Source organism: Sander vitreus, chromosome 21 (assembly GCF_031162955.1).
Source record: "Sander vitreus isolate 19-12246 chromosome 21, sanVit1, whole genome shotgun sequence".
Lineage (NCBI taxonomy): Eukaryota > Metazoa > Chordata > Actinopteri > Perciformes > Percidae > Sander > Sander vitreus.
In genome coordinates, this window is record NC_135875.1 from 12,216,985 (window position 1) to 12,238,673 (window position 21,689).

At 39.5% G+C, this 21,689-nt stretch overlaps 2 protein-coding genes across 4 annotated transcripts in view; one reads left to right on the forward strand and one right to left on the reverse strand.

Moving 5' to 3' along the window:
- dclre1a (DNA cross-link repair 1A (PSO2 homolog, S. cerevisiae)) lies at window positions 1-12,040 on the reverse strand. Of its 3 annotated transcripts, XM_078278939.1 has the most exons (10): window positions 11,950-12,040; window positions 11,044-11,195; window positions 8,858-10,252; window positions 8,630-8,763; window positions 7,086-7,204; window positions 6,347-6,490; window positions 5,920-6,065; window positions 4,788-4,942; window positions 1,882-2,023; window positions 1-836 (listed from the first exon to the last, which is right to left on the reverse strand). In XM_078278939.1, the coding sequence occupies exons 2-10, from the start codon at window positions 11,132-11,134 to the stop codon at window positions 670-672; spliced, it is 2,493 nt and encodes an 830-aa protein (XP_078135065.1). In that variant the 5' UTR covers window positions 11,135-11,195; window positions 11,950-12,040; the 3' UTR covers window positions 1-669. The 3 variants fall into 3 exon arrangements, with proteins under 3 accessions (XP_078135065.1, XP_078135064.1, XP_078135063.1); XM_078278938.1 differs by lacking the exon at window positions 11,950-12,040 and having other exon boundaries at window positions 1-891; window positions 11,044-11,937; XM_078278937.1 differs by lacking the exon at window positions 11,950-12,040 and having other exon boundaries at window positions 11,044-11,936.
- The window catches only part of nhlrc2 (NHL repeat containing 2), a 19,258-nt gene continuing 9,484 nt past the window's right edge, over window positions 11,916-21,689 (forward strand). The window contains exons 1-6 of the mRNA XM_078278940.1: window positions 11,916-12,138; window positions 14,508-14,660; window positions 17,794-17,843; window positions 18,415-18,820; window positions 19,639-19,760; window positions 19,850-19,979. Coding sequence (XP_078135066.1) covers window positions 11,931-12,138; window positions 14,508-14,660; window positions 17,794-17,843; window positions 18,415-18,820; window positions 19,639-19,760; window positions 19,850-19,979 — 1,069 coding nt within the window. The 5' untranslated portion in view covers window positions 11,916-11,930. The remainder of the gene's footprint in view (window positions 12,139-14,507; window positions 14,661-17,793; window positions 17,844-18,414; window positions 18,821-19,638; window positions 19,761-19,849; window positions 19,980-21,689) is intronic.

A 21,689-nucleotide genomic window follows, 5' to 3' on the forward strand; every position in this document is an offset into this window, starting at 1 on the left:
AAAGTTTAAAACATTTATTTTTTTGTTTAAATAGAACAAAATACAGATACTTATAAAATTGCACAATTTTAAAGCAGCAGTATATTGTTGACACTAACGGTGGAGGTGGCCACAGCAGGCAGTGAACACGTCCAATTAATTCAGTTCCATTGTATAATACTTTTTACTAAAAAGAACAGTTTATCTGTGTTTTAAGGCCCCAACGTCTCCTTCCAGGCAGCGCTGCCTGGAAGGCACTAGGATTAGGCAATGGTTATGGTTAGGGTTAGGGTTAGGTGCCTTGAAGTCAACGGTCGCAGCGCTGCCTGGAAGGAGACGTTGGGGCCTTAAAACACCATCGAGCAAAAAACCAGGTCTAATTGTAGACAATGTGTGTACGACCTCAGATCATGTTTACACAAAATGGCTTTCAGAGTTGTTTTAATTCATACCTTTATAATAGATGTGAATGCATTTCATGTTCACCTACTTCATCACAACCCCTCACTCTGCTTGTGTGTAGTGTTATGAGCTCAGCAGTCTGAGCCAACTGCAATAAAAGTAAAACTATGAGTACTGTTTAAATATATTTGTTCCCCATGGTCATACAGTATTGAGAATCGATTGGTTTTGCTCTTATAACCAAGGAGCAATAGAGGCGATTTTGAGTCCAGCTGTGAAGAAAGTTTACTATAGTGTAGCTTTAGCTTCCATGAGCCACTCATTGAAGGACTTCTCCATAGCCTTCCTGCTAGCCCAGCTGCCATTGTTGACTGTCGGGATGATCTTGAGGGGCTGAAGCCACTGGACGAAACGCTTCAACTCCAGAAAGCTGCTGTGTTCGCTGTATGGGATTCCTGTCAATCGTTGTGTACCCAAACGTTAGCAATTCAAATGTAGCCAAGCGGAGCACTGCAAATAAGCCCAAAGATAACCCATGTTTGTTTTTCCTCACAGGGTTATTTTAAGTGAAGGTTATAATTATCTCTATTTTCTATTTATTAAGGAGACAAGTCCTGTAGGGAAAGAGGCAAGCAGTGGTTTAGAACTTAACCAGAGGACTTTTCCCTTTCAATCGGCTCATTCGCTTAGATTAGATAACCCTAACCCTCATCATAGAACTTCTAAATGTATGGCGGAGTCAGTCAGATAAGCAATGGGGCTAGGTGCTCAACAAAGAGACCCACAGACTCAGACTTTTCCCCTTTGAGAGCTCAAGGCAAATTTCAGACGATTATATAAGACTATCAAATGTCTCATTTCTTTTGTTTTGAGGAGAGAATAAGAAGACATCAGCACTGTCTCAGAAAGCTGATGCCTCTTGTTTAATCTACCTTCGCCCCTCCAGATTTGATGTGCTCCGCTGCTTTAAACAGATCTAGCTGAAACTGAACCTACTCAAGAACAAAGTCAATCCTCCCACATGCAGATAACAATATTAGGAGCAGTAATAGCATATGGCTGGGAAGAGTAAGGAAGAGGAAAACAACACAAATCGGAGAGAGAGATCGCAATCTGGCATCCGCCTGACTGACACATACCTGCTGAGGAGGAAGAACTTATGTGCGAGTGTGCATGGCAAAAGCCTCTAGCTGGTGATTGTAGGCTACAGGCCAGATGGCTGATAAGTCCTAGCAGTGTGTCAAGATGACAATTAAGATTATTCACCATTATAAGGATCTGTTTTGTGGTCAGGAAAAGAGCGAGGGGGCATTAACAACTTGAATATCTACTTTGCAGAAGACCTTCAAATATCGTTAAATGGCATTAAGAGTCCTAATTTATATGAGATATATAAGAAGGATTTACTCATGAAAAAACATCTGACTCATTAGAATGTTTTTAGGCCTTTTAGTGGAGTATTCGTGGTTTTCTCTGTTAATGCTGTATGTAAGGGCGTACCATAGATAGAGATGTTGCCACTGATCTGAGGCTGAATATCTTCTACTGATTCCACCTGCTGGCTGAAGGTCCAGCCTGTGGGCTTGAAGGCCACCAGTTGATCGTACCGTCCTGAGAAGCGTGCCAGGTAATCCTGCAGTTTCTGGAGACAAGATGAAAGTGAGAAGGAGACATGGAAGTGAGAAATTCATATTCAAACGGCACTGCATTGTACATGAAAATGCAGCTCGTAAAAGTGAGGAAGGAAATGTAGTATGTGAGCATGAGCTCTGAAAATGTATTACATGCTGATGAACTGAAATGTGACAACATATTGCAGAACGCTGTTGCTACCAAGAACAGCTGCTAAACATATACATAAAGCTCTCTTCCAAAAGGTGTAAAGATATCTTATGTTTGTGCAGCTGTTGTGCTCACGCTGGGAACCATCATCCTGCTTAACCTCCAAACATGACTCCAAAAATACAAACACACACATCACGCATTTGCCAGCTGATAAACTAAACTGTAAATAGGTTATTTACAATGCAAACATTTAACTTCAAATGGTTTTATACAGTTTTCTATCAATCTATCAATTTCAAGGTGACTCTGTCCAAGTTCTAGTAGCTCAGCTCTTCTTGATAAAAAATGCTCAAACAGTCACTAATCAAAGGTCTCAATGCAAACCTAAACTGCACATATTTCCCCTAAGTCAGCCTTTCGGTGCCTAGTGATGCTTGAATTATACCAACTCAGGGACTTATCTGTGGTGATACAGATGGCAAATTTAAATGAGTTAGTCCTTTTGGGGAGATGTTGTGCTTGGTCATCATAATTAGCATTTCCTAATTATTTAAATTGCTGTTCTAGATACTAGCATATAAATCGACCATAAGCAGAATAACAGACGTGTTTGCACATCCGAATAAACTGTCCATTTGACACGGGCCCTTGGTTAAACAAGAGAAACATTTACACAAAAGGTCTGCAGACCATTTGAGAAACAGTGTGTAACTAGTTCTATTGCCCTTCATCTTACTAAGTAGTGTGTTATTAAATTGAACTGTCAAACTTACCCAAATGCATGGCCTTATATGCAGTGAATACTGTGAATATAGATAGTGCCTGGGGACATACAGTGGTGTGAAAAGTGTTTGCCCCCTTCCTCATTTCCTGTTCCTTTGCATGTTTGTCACACTTAAGTGTTTGAACATCAAACCAATTTAAACAAAAGTCAAGGACAACACAAGTAAACACAAAATGCAATTTGTAAATGAAGGTGTTAATTATTAAAGGTGAAAAAAAATCCAAACCATCATGGCCCTGTGTGAAAAAGTGATTGCCCCCTAAACCTAACAACTGGTTGGGCCACCCTTAGCAGCAACAACTGCAACCAAGCGTTTGCGATAACGTGCAATGAGGCTTTTACAGCGTCCCTGGAGGAATTTTGGCCCACTCATCTTTGCAGAATTGTCCTAATTCAGTTACATTAGAGGGTTTTCGAGCATGAACGGCCTTTTTAAGGTCATACCACAACATCTCAATAGGATTCAGGTCAGGACTTTGGCTAGGCCACTCCAAAGTCTTCATTTAGTTTTTTCTTCAGCCATTCGGGTGGTGGACTTGCTGGTGTGTTTAGGATCATTGTCCTGCTGCAGAACCCAAGTTCGTTTCAGCTTGAGTACACGAACAGATGGTCGGGACATTCTCCTTCAGGATCTCTTGGTAGACAGCAGAATTCATAGTTCCTTTTATCACGGCAAGTCTTCCAGGTCCTGAAGCAGCAAAACAGCCCCAGACCATCACACTACCACCACCATATTTTACAGTTGGTATAATGTTCTTTTTATGAAATGCAGTGTTCCTTCTACGCCAGATATACTTGGACACACACCTTCCAAAGAGTTCCACTTTTGTCTCATCGGTCCACAGAATGTTGTCCCAAAAGTCTTGGGGATCATCAAGATGTGTTCTGGAGAAATTGAGACAAGCTTTGATGTTCTTTTTGCTCAGCAGTGGTTTTCTCCTTGGAACTCTGCCATGCAGGCCATTTTTTGCCCAGTCTTTTCCTGATGGTGGAGGCATGAACGCTGACCTTAACTGAGGCAAGTGAGGCCTGCAGTTCTTTGGACGTTGTTGTGGGGTCTTTTGTGACCTCTTGATGAGTCGCCGCTGCGCTCTTGGGGGTAATTTTGGGCGGCCGGCCACTCCTGGGAAGGTTCACCACTGTTCCATGTCTTCGCCATTTGTGGATAATGGCTCTCACTGTGGTTCGCTGGATTCCCAAAGCTTTGGAAATGGCTTTATAACCCTTTCCAGACTGATAGATCTCAATTACTTTCTTTCTCAATTGTTCCTGAATTTCTTTGGGTCTCGGCATGATGTGTAGCTTTTAAGGATCTTCTGGTGGACCTTACTGTGTCAAGCAGCTCCTATTTAAGTGATGCCTTGATTGTGAACAGGTGTGGCAATAATCAGGCCTGGGTGTGGCTAGAGAAATTGAACTCAGGTGTGGACAACCACAGTTATAGTATGTTTTAACAAGGGGGCAATCACTTTTTTCACACAGGGCCATGATGGTTTGGATTTTTTTTCTCCTTTAATAATAAACACCTTCATTTACAAATTGCATTTTGTGTTTACTTGTGTTGTCCTTGACTATTGTTTAAATTGGTTTGATGTTCGAAACACTTAAGTGTGACAAACATGCAAAGGAACAGGAAATGAGGAAGGGGGGCAAACACTTTTTTCACACCACTGTAAGTCTGATGTGATATATTTAATAGTTGTTTTAATCTTATCACTGATGTACTTTGTTTCCTAAACATGCCCCTAAAATAGGATTCATTTCTATATCCCTGAGTCCCACTGTAATAACTCCTCTTTTCAGATCAGTTAATAGAAAATGAGACTGCTGCACCTACTTTGAAGGAGAGCTGCATCATGGGCAGCACATGCACCTGGGCTGCCTTCCAGTCGGTGGTTATACGTTGTCTGACGTGCTCCGACTCCAGACAGCACATGGTGTTGTATTTGTCTCGAGAGAGGCACACTTTAGACCCCAGAACCTCTGCCAGTGCTACAAATGAAGCAGAGCAAGGTCTATGTAAGAAGCAGGAATGTGGGCAATTCAGCCCTTCATTTTAAGGCCTAGTATGTACTTGCAGTTAATAAGACCCCCCCCCCAAATCAAAACACAATCTGAATATATTTGATTGTGTTCACTACCTTGTAAAGTGTTTCAGAACACATACTCTCGTGGAATAACGGAGAACTAACTGGCTGAGTACAGTTGTACAGTCAATTGAATCAGGTCTTCTTCCATTCTAATTCCATGCAAAGCTTGTTGAAGCAAAAGGTGATTACATAATGAATGCATGATGTTCACCTTCTGTGAGGACATTGGTTTTTGAAAACTCCACCACACCAAAGTGGAACAGAGCATTGTTCATGCATCCATAGAGGACACGAGAGTGGCTCTTTTTTTCAAAACAGACAAATCCACAATTCTCCACACCGCTCCCTTTCGGTACACGTAATCCCACATGCCCTTTCAGAGGGAGGAAAGGTCAGGTAGTGATCAAAAGCTACAGACAAAAATCCAATCGCCTTCCTTTTAGGTTTAGAAATATATTTTACTTTCTGTGCAATAGCTTGTGTCAAAGAAATATCACTGTTCCCAGAATTGAAGGAATACATTAACATGTCATTTTCACTGATATAATTAGTCATTATCAGTTATTTCAAATCATGTGCAAGCTATATCAACCCCATACCTAAATCTTTTAGTATAATTAGTCACTTCAGCTAAGTGGGTGCCCACAGGAGTAGGTTCGACAACACCTCCGTTTTTTCTAAGCAACAGGATGACCTAAGTTGTAAGTTATGTTTTCATTTCACTCCTCCTTGATTTGAGAAAATACTGTTCAACTTATAAAACTGTTTAAAAAGCGCATAACTCTATGAAATCATTTGTTGTAAGACATCATGCCAGGTCTGCCACAACAAATTGTAGCCATGCAGATGCGGAAAGTATGATTTCGACTAAACACTCACCTAGAAAGACCTTCTCTTTTCCCACAGAGTACGATCCACACACCACAAGTGTACGTGGGTTGAGCGTCACCAGTTCAAAAGCTGTGTTGGCTGCAAAGTTGATGACCTCTTGCTGTCTGGGGAAGGTGTACTCAGGACTGCAGTAGCTATAGGGACACGAGAGCTTACATTGAAAATCTGAGTTTCCTCTGGGCTTCTGCATCACTTTTACGGAGTTTCTTGCTTGAGAGGATTGAGGACATGAAGTGAAAACAAAGTGCACACATTTTAGCTAATATTGATCCACATTGGCTGAGAAGAGTCTTATTTACAGTAACCACCCAAAAAAAGGTCACACATATACAGTAACCACAGTCCTCTGTTTTGGCCATTTAGTAACCTCACTGGTACATACAATGAATATGAGAGGAGACAGACAGGTACTAACGTGGTGTCTAGGTAGAGCGTCTGTACCCTGCAGCTGAGTAACTCAGGGTAGGTCTCCATTGACGGATCAGCTCTGAAGTCTCCAGTGTGGAGGACTGTCTGTCCATCAGGCAGGAAGAACAGCAGCATGGCAGCTCCTGGACAACTGAAAGAACAGACGCAGACAGGAGGTGAAGCTAGCTATATGAAAAGTGAAGGAAGTACTCAGTGTGTGATAAACAAAGATAAGTGTCTTCTTAGAAGCTTTGACTGTCAAGAAAAGTGTGGTCAATAACACAGGTATACAGTAGTGACTGGCCTTCACAACTGTTGGTACGAATAGGTTTGAATTCAAAATGGTGGAAACTATCAAAAACAGCCGACTGAAGAAAATGCCCTGTCATGCAGAATTAGAGTTTTCCTAAAAAACGCCCATTAGTATTCCTAAGTGGAACAATCTAGCATTACCATTATCATCATAGTCACTGCCAGACTACATCAGACACTGTGACTCAATTACTGACTTTAAAAACAGACTTAAAACATATCTCATCAAGACTGCTTATGGACTGACTGACTGACTGACTTTTATTTTTTAAGAGATGATTATAATTTTAATGTCCTTTTTTGTTTGTGAAGTGACCTTGGGTGTCATGAAAGTTGCTTTAAATAAAATTTATTATTATTATTATTATTAGGCTAGACTAGCATTAGTGTCAGACATTCAACTGGCTGATGTTGAGGTCAGGTCGATGACTTACTGGTTGGCATCCAGGAGGATGACCGTGACCCCCTCCACGGTGACCTGGGTGTTCATGGGGAGGATGTGGACATACTGCTCTGCTACCCTCAGTTTGCTCTTCACCAGGTTCCCTGTAATCTGACCAGGAGAGGCAGCTGTCAGTCAACATAAATCTCTATGGTTAACTTACATATAGTGATGCGACAGCAGCCACTAAAGCTAGAAAAAAACTAGGCTTTTCTATTTAAAAAAAAAAAGAACAAAACTGGTCAAGTAAACACAGTATAACTACTCTATAAATTTGTATATTATAAACAACTAAGTAAGTAATCAAACTTTTCTGAGCTGTGACCCACCTAGCGTCCAAATTGAATTTATGCGACCTACCAAATAAATAAAACCCCAATGGAGTCCCAATGAGTCCTTGTAAATCTGTTTTTAGTTTTAATCCCAAGATAGCACACACTGTGATAAATCATGACCCATTTGACAGGAGAAGTTATCTGGCCTATTTCACCAAAACATTTTTATTCTGGATATAATCTATTGGGCTTTTTAATTAGCTTCAGAGGTATGTTCTTAAATATCCCAGTAAGATAAATAGAAAATGTGCAACGCATGAAATAAAATACTGTAAACAAATCATGTCTAATTTACAAATGAAAGAGGTTCAAAGTATGAATTAAATATTGTTTTGCTGTATACCTCAATTCAGTTTATTGCTTAATTCACACCCCATAATTGGATGCAACATTTGCAAAGTAACAAAGTGCTAACGCTATAAACAGAAAGAACAACTAAGGCCCCAGACAAACTCAATTTCCTGGATATTAAGTGTTTTTATCCAATACTGTGTCAAAAAAAGGTCTTCAAATTTCAATCAACTCCAATATGGTCAGAGCCATTGGCAAATTGGTATTCATAGCTGCCAACTGGAAGCTAATTTTCCATTACTGAGTCAATGCAGTGCAGTGAGATAACAAATGGGTAAGGCATTCACTCCATGCATTCTGTGAAAGAGAGCAGTCAGGAGCTTTTTAATGAGATGCAAATAAATAAAATAAAAAAAGGTTTGTAGCACTTTCAAAGAATGAATCTGTTCCACAGTATTGGAACAGGACTAACAGGCCGTAGGAGGGCAAAAGACCTGTCATTTATTTTTGACACAAAACAGCAGACGTATCTAAACTGGCACACTGTTCTTTCCCTGTATGAAATATAAAAATGTTGGGTTTGTGGGATGAAGTTTCAGTGATAGTCGAATGAAATCTGGGGTAAAAACCACCGTCCAACACTTTTTAATGTAAAAACAAAAATAAATTCCAAACAAATGCCATGGTCTCATGCAGAGAAGGTAATACAAATAATATAGTAATGTAATTGACTCCTACTTCAAAATACAGTGGTGTAGATTAAAATATGGCGAATTGATGCACAACCCAACCAGTATAAACATCAGGCACTTAGCCACCAGATAAAACACACAGTATGTGCTAACCAATAAAATGAAATAATACCGGAAGTCAGTCATTCGTATTTTACACTAACCAAAGCTTGACTTACTCTGTTACAGTAGATTGGAAATGTGGAGTTCTTGGTCAACCCTCCGTAGTGGTCTGAGTGGAAATGTGTGAGGAAGTAGGCAGTGATGCCCTGGATCTCTCCATACCCAAAAGCATCTATGACAAACTTTGTCCCTAAGTACAATAACATTTTACATATTTTTTATATTACAAAACAATTAACCTTCAAATGTATGCAGCAATATATGATATATGGTCACTCACTGACCTGGAATCTTCTTGTAGAAGGGACAACGTGGTAACTCTACTTCTCCCACCGCGTTCCTTCGGTTCCAGCTTCTTCCTCTCCATCCTCTGGTCCTACCTTTCGCTGCTTCTCCCTGGGCATCCACCACATTACTATTATTTACAGTCCCTGTGCCCTGTGAGGCATCTGCATTTGTGTCAGGCTTGCTTTTTCTTTGCCTGGCTCTCCTTTGTCGCCTCAGTCCTGAGTTTTCAACAAGTTTTGGAACAGGGGTGGTGTTGATTTCATTTGGTCCACTTTCAGCCACTTTCTCCTGCTCCTTGAGCGGTTTGAGGCCAAAAAATACTCCAATGTCAGTCTGCTTTAGACAGGAGGCTTGACCTGCCTTGATCTGGCCCTTCTGTGGCGGCATGGTTTGAGATCCTTGAACAATGGAGGTTTGTGATGAAGGCACTTGAACACTGCTGTCTTTCAAGTTTCTCAAATGCAGGCTATCTGAGCTTAGAAGAGTGTCTCTCAGGCGCTCTAAAACAATACTTTGTGGAGACTGAATACTGCTTTTGCATGGACTGATGGCACAGGTAGATTTACCGTAAGCTTCTTTTTCACCTGTGGAATCAGCTCTATTTTCAGCAACTGCGGAAGCAGCTAGCTGGTTAGTGGGCGGCAATGAGGTAATTGACCCTAGCTGGGTGTTTAAGGAAGCAGGATCCTTTATCTGCACATTATCAGTTTCCAAAGCATCTATAAATCCAGTGAGGAGCTCATCTTCACTTGAGAAACCGTCACTGAACAGCACCATTGAGTTTTCATTCTCATTTTCAAATGCATCATTATTAAAAAGGGCTTTTCGACATTCACTACTATGGACTGCAGTCTCTGCAGGGAATTCAGAAAGTGGAGAATAGGATATTGCATCATTGTTGTCAGGGGAAGGTTCACAATTGGCTAAACCTTCACAAGCTTGTATTCCACTCTCTGCTTTGACAGGAGTGGATGAAAGCTCTGTTCTACTTTCCTGAGAAGCACTGATAGGCTTTTGTCTTTTAGTAGAGGACGACCATCCTTTCTTTTTCTTAAAATCCTCTGGGCCAGGTGAACGCAATAACAGAAGTCCATTTGTAAGTTTAGATGGATGTGTTCCAGTGAGATTACTGTGAGGGGAGACACTATGATTGGAAATGGGAGAAAGACTAAAAGCATTATCCTGTGAAATCTCTAAAATAGAGCCATCCACATCATTGTTTATCAGTCCTGGGAGACAACTGAGGTCAGTCTTCCCGCTGGTCCCTGCCTGCTGGGACAGGCTGAGGAGGGCTCTGTCACTGTTTGCTCGACTATGGGCCAAGAGGGTGTGGTTGAATTTCTTGTAATGGTTTGGAATGGTGGAGAAGCACCGGAGGCCATCTGGACATTCTGTGTGAACAGACAAACATGTAGAAATTAGGCTTTTCAGCAGGGTACAAAATGATAATCATTCAAAAGCACCTATATATATATATATAGGTATAGATATTCAAAAACTTAGGAGGTGCCTGATTTTACACAATAGTTTACTCGTCATGCCAAGTCTGCTGTGGCTCGAGGGAGCTTTCTAGAACAAATAACACTGATTATGTAGTCAATGTTTTCTTGAGTTGGGCTTGAGACGCCAAAGCTGAACAAAAACCCTGTGGTACAAACTTAGGACATGAGAGCACGATATAGGCATTCACCAGTAAGGGAGGATCTGATGCCCTGTTCATGTCACGAGGGAATTACTGTAATTACCAGTTTCTGACTTGTAAATAATGTTTTTTAACACCCAAGTTGTAATCACTGGTTGGGAAACTCAGATTTGTATCAGACTTGGAGGTTTATAATACAAAAGTGCCTCACATTAGCCAAAATTCACCATTCAATGTAATTAAGCATACGTTTAATGGATATAGTGCTATATTGTCACTGTATGTTATTTTTTCACCCCAACATGACCAACTCTGCAATGATACAACCTCCTTGAGTTGTTAGATAACTTGAACACTCGTTAATAACACTGGAAGCTTTCCTGTCTCTACCATCCATCCCTTATGACATAAACGCAGCATGATGAAGGATGCTATCAAGTTGCATTGTGGGAAATATATAATCTGGAGAATAAGTGTATCTGTATTTTTTTTTTTTTTTAGATAAAGGAAGGAATGAAATGAAAGTATGAATGTCTGTACCTTTGCATGTGTCCCTGGGGGTGTCAAGACATTCAGCAACATGCCATCTTTGAGTCTGTACCACCAATATGGAAAAGGGCATCTGACACATGGGGCAAAAGTCTCCAGAGGATGGTCCCTCTGCAGCAGCATTGTCTGTTAGCACTGCGTCACTAGAAGGAGATAGCTTTAAGGGTAGATTATGCGCCTCTAAACTGCTGTCTCCAGTAACAACGGAACTACAATCTCCACTTTCAGCTGTCTTAACTTCCCTGTCAGGTGACTTGACTGTGAAATCTGAGTCTCTCTTGGAGGCTTTTCTGACAGTACATTTTCTTTTTGTCACAGTTGCAGACGGTGATTCGTGTCTCTTCTTTTTCTTCTCAAGAGGTTTATACTCCCAAATGTCATCTTCAGAGTCGTGCTTCTCTGACATTTGAAGCACAAAAAAGCGTAAAGTCCCTTAAGTTAACGTAAACGTTACCTAACGACCAGACTAAGTGTTAGCGTTAGCTAGATAACATCGCGCGGTTACCGAAAATAATAAACATTACAAAACATTAATGGCTACTGTAGATTCCATAATATTGCGAGGAGAATTCCCGCTGCGAAAATAGTTTTTCATAACTAATAATTACGATTTGGGGCTAATTTCTTCATACTGTATGGTTCTAAGACATGTTGGCTTACTTACCGCCACAACAATGAATATAGTAAAGACAAGTAGAGAAACAGAACAGCACATTCCACACATTTCACGAGACCATTCACGCTAAAGACCATTAAAACAATTACAAAACGTTCTTACTGATAATTAACCCAGTTTAAGGTAACCTAAAATGAAGACAACAAATCCTTCTGGTGAATCATGTTTAATTGTTACTGTTGTGTCGAAATCAGCGGTCTGAATGTTCTTTCTGAGTTTACCTAGCAGGCTGGTTGTTGTTGGAAACATGGCGTCCCAGTGCAGCCTCTCTGCCTTATTTCATATCCAAAGTGAACTGGATTGCGCCCTAGATGACGCTACGACACAACAAGAGAAAGAAAATCTTGTCATCGAGTATTTGAAAAAACTAGACGAGAGAGAGGATCTGAAGATACCCGATTTCCAGACAGGTTAGACCATTTTGCAGCTCTAGCTTGCTAAGTGTCTCTCTGTTGCTCAACAGTGTGACTTGAGGTTTCTAACACGTCATTAGGATCTCAACTTTACAGTATGTAAACTGAACGCTTAGGGTTTCCTCTTCTTTTCTTTATTAGTATTTGCATACTTTAAACCACAAGTGTTTTTTTTATAAGTTAGTTAGCTACGAATATTATGTACTTCCAAAACACAGTCAGGCAGAGAAGTAGCTGCTTTCTGTAGGTTCACTTTTTTTTTTTTTTAACGTGCAACGCTTCCTGTGGTGTGTTTTTTTGCAACATTGTATCAGATTATGCTTTCTTCAGCGTTTTTGTTTTATAACAATGATTATGGCATAATCAGGAAGCCACACATCTATATAAAGAGAGAATGCATACTATTATGTTCTGGGGCTGCAACTAAATGACTATTTCATTAATCTGTAGATTATTTTCTAGATTAATCGTTTGGGCTATAAAATGTTAGAAAATAGTAAAAAAAAATAAAAAAAAGTTTCAGTTTCTTAATTTCCAAGGTAATGTCTAGAAATGTCTTGTTTTGTCTGTCTAAATTGGGCACATGATATTCACTTTAATATGATATGAAACGGAAAAGCAGAAAATCTCCATTTTTGAGAGACTTAAACAGCGTTTTCTGCCATTTTTGCATTAAAAAATATTTTAATGATTAACTGATTATCAAAATAGTTGATTCTTTTTCTGTATTTTCTTTGAATAATCGTTGCAGCTCTGTCCTTTTCTCTGCTTTTGTATTTGTCCTCCCCATGGCTTTATCAACACGCTCCACTGTATAACCTTCATGCTACTGGCAGTATAAGACTAATAATAATAATAATAATAATGTTTAATTAGTTTTAAATTGTAATGCATAATACACATGCAATGTTGGTAATAGGCTTTTCTTAGATAGCACCATCACATGAAGGATTACTGGGCAGACTTTAGCTTTCTCAGGTGTTTCAGTCATCAGTTTGTGTTTTTGTTTGTTGTCCCTTTAACAGCATAAGATTGAGAATAACTACATAAAGTTGCCTTTTGTAGTTGTTGTCACTACACCAAATAATATGAATAAAAAATGAAAAGGGTTGCCATTGCAGTTTCCAAATAAAGCAGCTTAAAAATACTGGTGTCAACACTACAGTTAGGTCCTCTGTTGAGTAATGCAGCATGTTGTCAATATCCCATTGCACCAGTAGATGGGGATCTACAGTATAACATCAAACAGCAGAATAAACATAGCTGCATGGGTTCTTAACTGGGCCCTTAAACAACCTCTCAGGACCACATAACGGACACAATTTTTAAATATTTGTGTGTGTCGAAAAATAAATACATTCAATTAAATTAATTCAACAGGTTGACAAAATCACTTATGGCTGTTCATATCATGTTCAGTCACTATAGTTCATTATAGTATTTTGCATAAATCTATCCAATGTCCTCCCTTTTGCAGAGTCAAAGAGACATTTTAAGATATACAACATGTAACAAATTCATTTTCTGTGATGCCATAATCTCCTCCTCACGTAGATCTTAAATACATACCAGCAAAGTTTTAGCCCAAACAAATAGAAAAGAATTTGTGAGATCATTTGGGCCGGCATTACCTTATTTACACATCAAACCATTTTGGGTGCCAGACAAGAAAATTAATGATTCTCCTCAACAAATCCAATGCCGAGTCTTTGAAATCAGGATAACTATTTCTTCTTTCTCCTACTTGGTCTGTGCTTGCATCATTCTTAAAGCTGGATAAAAAAGAGTGATAACGCCTTTTTTTAATTCAACCTGTATTTAACCAGGTCAAGTGCTACGGAGATTAAGAATTGTTCTTTCTAAGGAGACATTGCAAAGCAAGGCAGCGGCCCAACTAAAACACAGACTGTCGAACAGGCAGTAGTATATTCAGAACTGGAATAACAGGAATGCTGTATATAAGAAGCTTATATGGAGGGTAGAATATTATTTCCAAGTACTTCAGGCTGGATTTTGGTGCTCAGTATGCTGTAAAATATCAAAGTAAATGTATTAATCAAGTTTCATGTGAGTTAAGTGTGACAAATGTTATCAGACACAATCTAGAGTGCATGTAAAAAAAAACAACAACTTTAAATGAGGTCTAGATCTACAGAAATTATGTCATGGCATTTAATAGTTTCATAACATCTCTGAAGCTGTAGGCAATTCCAAGTCATTGCTTTTATCAACTTTTTTCCCCCACATGAAATAAATGCAGTATCAGGCCAGACAGAGGATGGGCAATGTAAAGTGTTTGCTTGTGCTGTGACTAAACATAATTAATAAGATGACAGCATCATTTTCCACTTTGTGATTTGCTATAGGCTTGGAATGGCTGAATACGGAGGGGCCTCTGTCTTTGAACAAGGAGCTGGCTGGTAAAGTGGTGCTGCTGGACTTCTTTACTTACTGCTGCATTAACTGCATGCACATCCTTCCTGACCTGCACCAGCTAGAGAAGAAGAACTCTGCCAAAGGTATGGACTTAGATTGGCTTTAAAGCAGCAGTCGACATGGGTGTCCTGATTCTAAAGGGGTTGAGAGATGGAGGCAATTTATATAGCTAATTTCCAATGGAAAATAAATATATTTTTACCTTTAAAATGTGGGACTATAGGACAAATCTCCCCATGGAGAAAAGTTAGCACACACAAAGCCCATTATGAATGACATGTCAATGAATTTATGAGTTAGATTATGATAATGAGAGATGATTTAATATTCATATGAAGTCTTTTACAAGACACCTTGGAAAGTACGATTGATCTAAGCCATTTGTCAGAAGAGAAAACTGGGGTTCTTCATGTTTGTCTTCTGTTTATTGCGGGGGGGCTGCGGGGGGTTCTCACATGTTCAGTTGTGCACAATTTTTAAAAAAGTACCAAAAGCAACAACATTTTTTCCGTCTCTCAATGCTTTGACTTCCTTACCCTGGCTGCGACACTCAGCACTGAGCCCATTTGTTTCTACTGAAGACGTAAATGTTTGAAAATGGACAAACAGTAGTTTAATTATTTAAAGGCTCAGCTGGGAACTGTATTTTTCAGCAAACGTTACACAAACAGGAGTGAATAGTGTATATGTTGGGGACTGTTTTTTATTAAAGATAATTTGTTTTGGGCATTTTTAGGCCTTTATTTCCATAGGACAGATAAAGGCTGCGTCGAGGAGTAAACCTCTATATATGTGCGCCTGCTCTACCACCTGAGCTAACCCGGCCATTGAGGACTGTTTTAAGCCACGGATTAATAGACATTTGGTGCTCAAGTAACTGTTTACGACACAAGTGTGTGTGGGATTTACTCAAAATAGACTACAGTGTTGATGATTATGGTAATGCAGCAACAAGTCAGTAAGTGCAACTGTGTGTTTTGTTGATGTGTTTTTAAAGGTAAAAAGACTTTTGTGGCTGCAAAGGGAACTGCATGAAATATAATAACCAACAAATGTCACTTGAATCAGCGTCAAAAAATAAAAATGAAAACAGTCTGGGGGTGGAAATAGAAAGAAGTGACTTCTGACTTCTGACCAGACTTCTGTAGCACGCACCTCATCTCTGCTTGAGTCTAGCAGCCTATCTAGCGGCCTCAGTTTAACTTTTCCCAGTGTCTGTAAACAAAGGAATGATTGGTCCCTGTCCAGTGCTTGTTAAACTGTAATTATAGTAAGCTGTGGGCCAATTAAAAAGTAGCTGTGGCGAGTTACCATTAATTTGCTCTGCATGTTGAATGGGTGGAAGATTAAGGTACATAGGTAGGTAAAACAAAATGCTGATTTGTACAAGTTTCAGTCCGGTGACATTGCTCACCTGCCATATTAATAAAAATATGAATACTAATAAGCAGCATTGGGCTGACAAACTGATTGTCTTTTAAATGTACTCCTTCAGACTACAAATACAGTGGGCTGCGCAGGAAGCAGCAGCCTAGCAGGCCTTATTGCTAAGGGAACTCAATTCCAATGGTATCTTATTATGTGTCATGCTGCATCACGGGAACATGTGTAAGTTCACTGGGGCAGAGAAGCTGTAGTACATCAACTCCACTTCTTTTCTCTTCTTGCCCAAGAGCATGAAGGCCCTTATCTCAGCTGTGAAGAGACACTAACTAAAAATAAGTCCAAGCTGCAGTGTACAGGGTCCATAATTGTACCCTGCTGTAGTTCACTGTATGGCTCTTTATTTAGCCACTCCATGTAAAGCATAATCACATCCGACTGACTCTATCATCCTGCTGGCCCTTCAAGGGATCATTTGAGGAAATTCAGTTGTGAGCCATGCGGAACACGGAGCACACACACCACAGTGCCACCACACATTATCACACTCGCCTTATCTTTGGCACTGCTGTGGGTACATTCTGTTTGCTGCACTGGTCAGAGAGGTGTGGGAGCCACCCTATCCAGTCACTCCCACAGTCCACCCCCCACCCACCCATCGTCACTGCAATCTGTGCTGCTACTATAGTGCTTGGCTGAGGGCGTGGGTGATGAAATCCACTGCAGATGGTGTGAGTCTAAAGGTTTGGAATTGTGTATTTTTGGAATTTGGTCTGTTAAGGGCGGCTCAATGATGTGAGTTAATCCATTAATGGAGGACGAAAGGCTTTTGTTTGCTTTATTTTCACTGAAAATGGCCTGTGATGCTGTGAAAAAAGCATAATGAAATCTAAATTAAAATATAAAAACATGATTCTTTTGTGTGGCAAAAAAAACAAAAAAAAACAGTGTGAATGTATGCATCTTAATTATGTAAAGAAACTTACTTCAATTAGTTTTTCACAACAGAATTATGCATTTTATTTGCTCATTTAAGGTCCAAAGTGGGTATTAGGCCAGTTTTAATTTATCTTATAGTTTGTGATTTATATACTACAGTTTCAGACTGTACTTCAGAATGTACAAAAGTGACTGTGTTTTAATAGAGTTCCACACTGATTGGGAAACAGGAAGGAAACTTAATGGAGATATCTGTTATGTAAAGGAACAAAAGAAGTATTACAAACAAGCATTTGTCACAGTTTTAGGCCATTTAGATGCATAACATTTAAACATCCGTTAGCCTTATCAGAGTCAAAAATTCCAACCAATTGCTCTGTACAATAAGGATAGTGTTAGTAGTCTTTGATGACTACTGAGAAAATATTGAGATAAACATTTACTGCCTCAAGGTGCTAAAATATTTTCAGGAACCTCAATGAGACCTACTGTACGTTATATTATGCTGGAGAGGGGTTTTTTTAAAGTTGAAAATCACATCCGTTACCCTCCTCCTCCCCAATTCTCTCAGACTTGCAAATCTGTGTGTGTGATGTTTGTGTCTTTTGTGAACTTGTTATTGATTACAACTGTTTGATAGAGACAATATTTTACAGAGATATTTACAGTATTACTAAATGGACATAGGTTTGAACCTTTGTGTATTTTTTAGTTACTGTAATGCAAACTTAGGCTTTTTTTGTGAGGGAATGAAGCTCAAAAATGCATCCTGAAATTTGGAATTGGGGCTAGTTTTGATCATGAGCACAGTTAAGTCAAAGCACTTACTTTACTGTTATGTTTGGCTGTTTTATTTTTGTCTGTTTGTCTCTGTCTGTTTAATCTCCCTCTCAGATGGATTGGTTGTTGTTGGTGTGCACTCAGCTAAATTCCCCAATGAAAAGGTGAGGGATTTTATTGTTTATCATCATTTTTACCTTTGAGTAGGCTGTTCTGCTTGTTGTTCTTTCTGCATTGTCATAACTGCAAAGTATCGACAAATATGTGTAATTGTGGGTATGATGGAGGACAACGTGAACCACTCTTTTCTCAAGCAAGAAATCAAAGCACCAAAGCATTCATTTGTAATGTTATAACAGTATACCAGCATGAGATATCAGACGAGATATCAGACAAATGATCGTATCTAAAATGATTTCTGTTATCTGCTTAAGACCAGAAAACATGCTCAGATCTTCAGAAAATCCTCCTCATACTGTCGATCTCTCTTCTATTCTTTATGAAGCTGTTTGCCAATATGGCACTGATGCTTTCTTCATACATGATAGTGTACATCTTTCAATTTTGGACATTTGATCAGGTAAAACAAGCACTTTGAAGAGGTCACCTTGGGCTCTTGAAAATTAGAATTGATAATGAAAATAATTTATTATGAATATAATTTACTAATGAATAGCTCTTACATATTTACAGCTTTTTACTCATTTGTCTCTGCTTGTCTCCAACCCTTCAAAGGTCCTGGACAACGTCCGCAGCGCTGTGCTCCGCTATGACATCTGCCACCCAGTTGTGAACGACAGCGAGGCACACCTCTGGCATGAACTGGAGGTGTCCTGCTGGCCTACACTGGTCTTACTGGGCCCACGTGGCAACCTGCTCTTCTCCCTGGTGGGCGAAGGCCACCGCGACAGGCTGGTGCTTTTTACTGACAACGCCCTCCGTCACTACGGGGAGCAAGGTCTGCTGAAGACACACACAGTGGGTATCAAGCTGTACCGAGACTCCCTGCCACCCAGCATCCTGTCTTTTCCTGGGAAGGTGGCCGTAGACAGCAGCAAGAAAAGACTGGCCATAGCAGACACTGGGCATCACCGAATTCTGGTGGTGTCGTCAACTGGACAGCTGTTACATGTCATAGGAGGTAAGAAGTAGGAAACAGGATGGTGATATGCAGTGTGTATATATAAGGGTTCAAATTGCATAAATATCTGATAAAAATAAAGTTTTGTTCTTGTTTTTTACATCTACAAATTATACAAAAATATTTAAGCATCATTGATATTAATTACAAAATACTAAATTACTCAGTCCCCTAACAGCCCTCAGAGGAGCTACATGGTAGATGATGTTGTCCCCGGCCCAACAGAGCGGTTGGCAAGCGCAGGGACTAGTAGACGCTGTGAACTGGCACTGACCTAAGTGTGGCCGATGAGGGAAAGAAATGCAGGATTTGTATTATTTTTGTGGGTTGACTCCACTCATCCCTATCCACACACAGTATGAGAAATGTATACATTTATATTTGCATAAGAAGTTCAAAGCATCAAGCTAATTTAAAGATGGTATTGATGAGGACAGTTCTGTCTCACATCTTCCTGAGCAAATTTGTTGCAGTATCAGCGCATTAGATTAAAATTCCTCAGTCTCAAATGTAAGTAATTAATCCACTTGCAGAAATGAAAGGCCACCCATGCTCCAGCTGTAAATGGGCAAGTATTCCTGTACGTATCCTTCGTATAAGTAATCATAAAATCATCCATCATATCTTTTTTTTTTCTACCAAATTTTTAAGCAAGGAAGATAATGGAATGGAATATGTCAGGAACAATTAAAACTGCTGTTGCTTAGTAATAACCTTTCAATGTCAAAGACTTTGAGGACTACAGATACATGTTAAGTACCTGAACGTGCCGAGTCTAAAGATGCACTATTTTAATTGGATTATCACTTCTTTCCCAGGGCCTAAAAGTGGGAGACAAGATGGCGACTTGTCCCAAGCTTCCTTTAACTCACCTCAGGGTGTGGCCATTAAAGGGGACACTGTATACGTGGCCGACACAGAAAACCACCTGATCCGAAAGGTAGGACCCCAAACTATCTCTTGAAATAACTGCATTTTTTTTAAATTAAATTTGATGTCCCTTTATTTGTACATTTCTGTCTGTTTCAGATCGACCTGTTGGAGGGAAGAGTCAGCACTCTAGCCGGAGTAGGTGCTCAAGGCACAGACAAAGAGGGTGGGGCCATGGGACCTCAGCAGCCCATCAGCTCTCCTTGGGATGTGACTCTTGGCACTGCCGGTGAGTGTTGTGGGGCTGTCAGACCAGAACTTGAAGGACAACATTTACAACATGTTATTGTCTTTCCCCTCTGTGCCTTCCTTTGTTCTCATCGTCTGTTGTTTACTTTCTGCATGCTGCTTTACAATCAATAATTCTTGAGGGAGAGGTCAGTCCAACCCTCTCGTCTCAGATTGCCTGGATATCTTTGGGTCTCACCATTGTACAGGTCACAGTTCAGTTAGAATGTGGTGAAGGTGTATTAAAACAACAGGAAGCGACTACATACGGACTGGGGTGCTAATTCTGATGTGATATCACACCTTTAGACAGATTGTTTGCAACTTGCATATTTAGTACATAATTAGATTAGAGTGCACTAAAAGCATACACAAATACTTGACAATATTTTAAAATTGTGTAGCTCCCAAGCTTTACAAGAACAAAACAGCTCTTCTGGTCGAAGTGGAGGCCCCGATCAGTTGCAATGGATTACACTTTTTTATAAAGTTGCCCTTCCTAATTTATTTACATTGTGAATAGAATATGTATTGTATAGGATCTCATCCATGGTTGATACGGAGTAAACCTTGTTGGCAAAAATCCCTCATTTTAGTTGTATTGAATCATTTTGAGGACAAAAATCAATAATAAGTCAAAACTATGCAAGTCACAAACTACTGTAAAGTACCTGACAAGGTCTTTCATATTCTCAAAGTAATTAAAGACCTCCATTTCAAAGCTCAGTCTCTCTAAATGCTTTGCTTTGATTATTTTTGCCTTGGGTTTGTTTATTATTAGTCTTTTTTTAATATTTCTCACTGAGTGCCTTTTTTCATCAAAGCAGAAAGCTTTTTTAACTCGGCTTTTGAATCTCTCACCCTTTGTCTCTAAATGTTTGTGTATGTTTTGTGTTGCCATCAGGCCTTGTTACCTGTGGACATTAAGATTCAAGAATTGTTGTCATGGACAGAGATACCATTAGCCTGACATCGGCAGGCCAATTCAGAAACGCCAGTTAGTATCTGCCAGAGCAAATAAAATATGAACTCGCAGTAGATTTACATATATATATATATATATATATATTTTTTTTTTTCGTTTCCAGGCTGGTATCATTTAGAAATGTTTAATACAAGCTATAGCATTATTTATTTTTTAATCATTTAGTTCAATATTATTCCAGCATTTTGTAATCATTTCTTTGCCTTCCTCTGTCTTTCCTTTCTTTCTTTCATTTATTATACAGGAAAGTTAAAAGTAACATTAAGTTACAATATAAACGGGCCTGACTCAGTTTAAAAACTGGTTTCCAGCAGGTTCCTGTTCTGCAGAAATATAAAACATTAAACACAACTTACAGTACATAAGGACAGAAACATTTGTACAGGACATCTGCATGGACTAGACAGATACGGACAGCTAAAACAACAATACAGTTACAGCACATGAGGACAAAAACATAGGTACAGGACATTAGTATGGGTTAGCCAGATATAGACAATGAAAAACAACAATATAGACAGTGCAAACAAGACTTGGACAATACATGTGTCAAGTGTAACTGTAGAGAAGAAATAGTTTGTGTGCCTTTTTGAAATATGTGATGGATGGTAGTGCTCTAATGTGATGGGGAATGTCATTCCAAATTTTGGTGTATCTATAAAAAATGGATTTCTGACCATAATTGTTTTTGTATGAGGGAACTGGAATGAATGCCTATGAGACTGA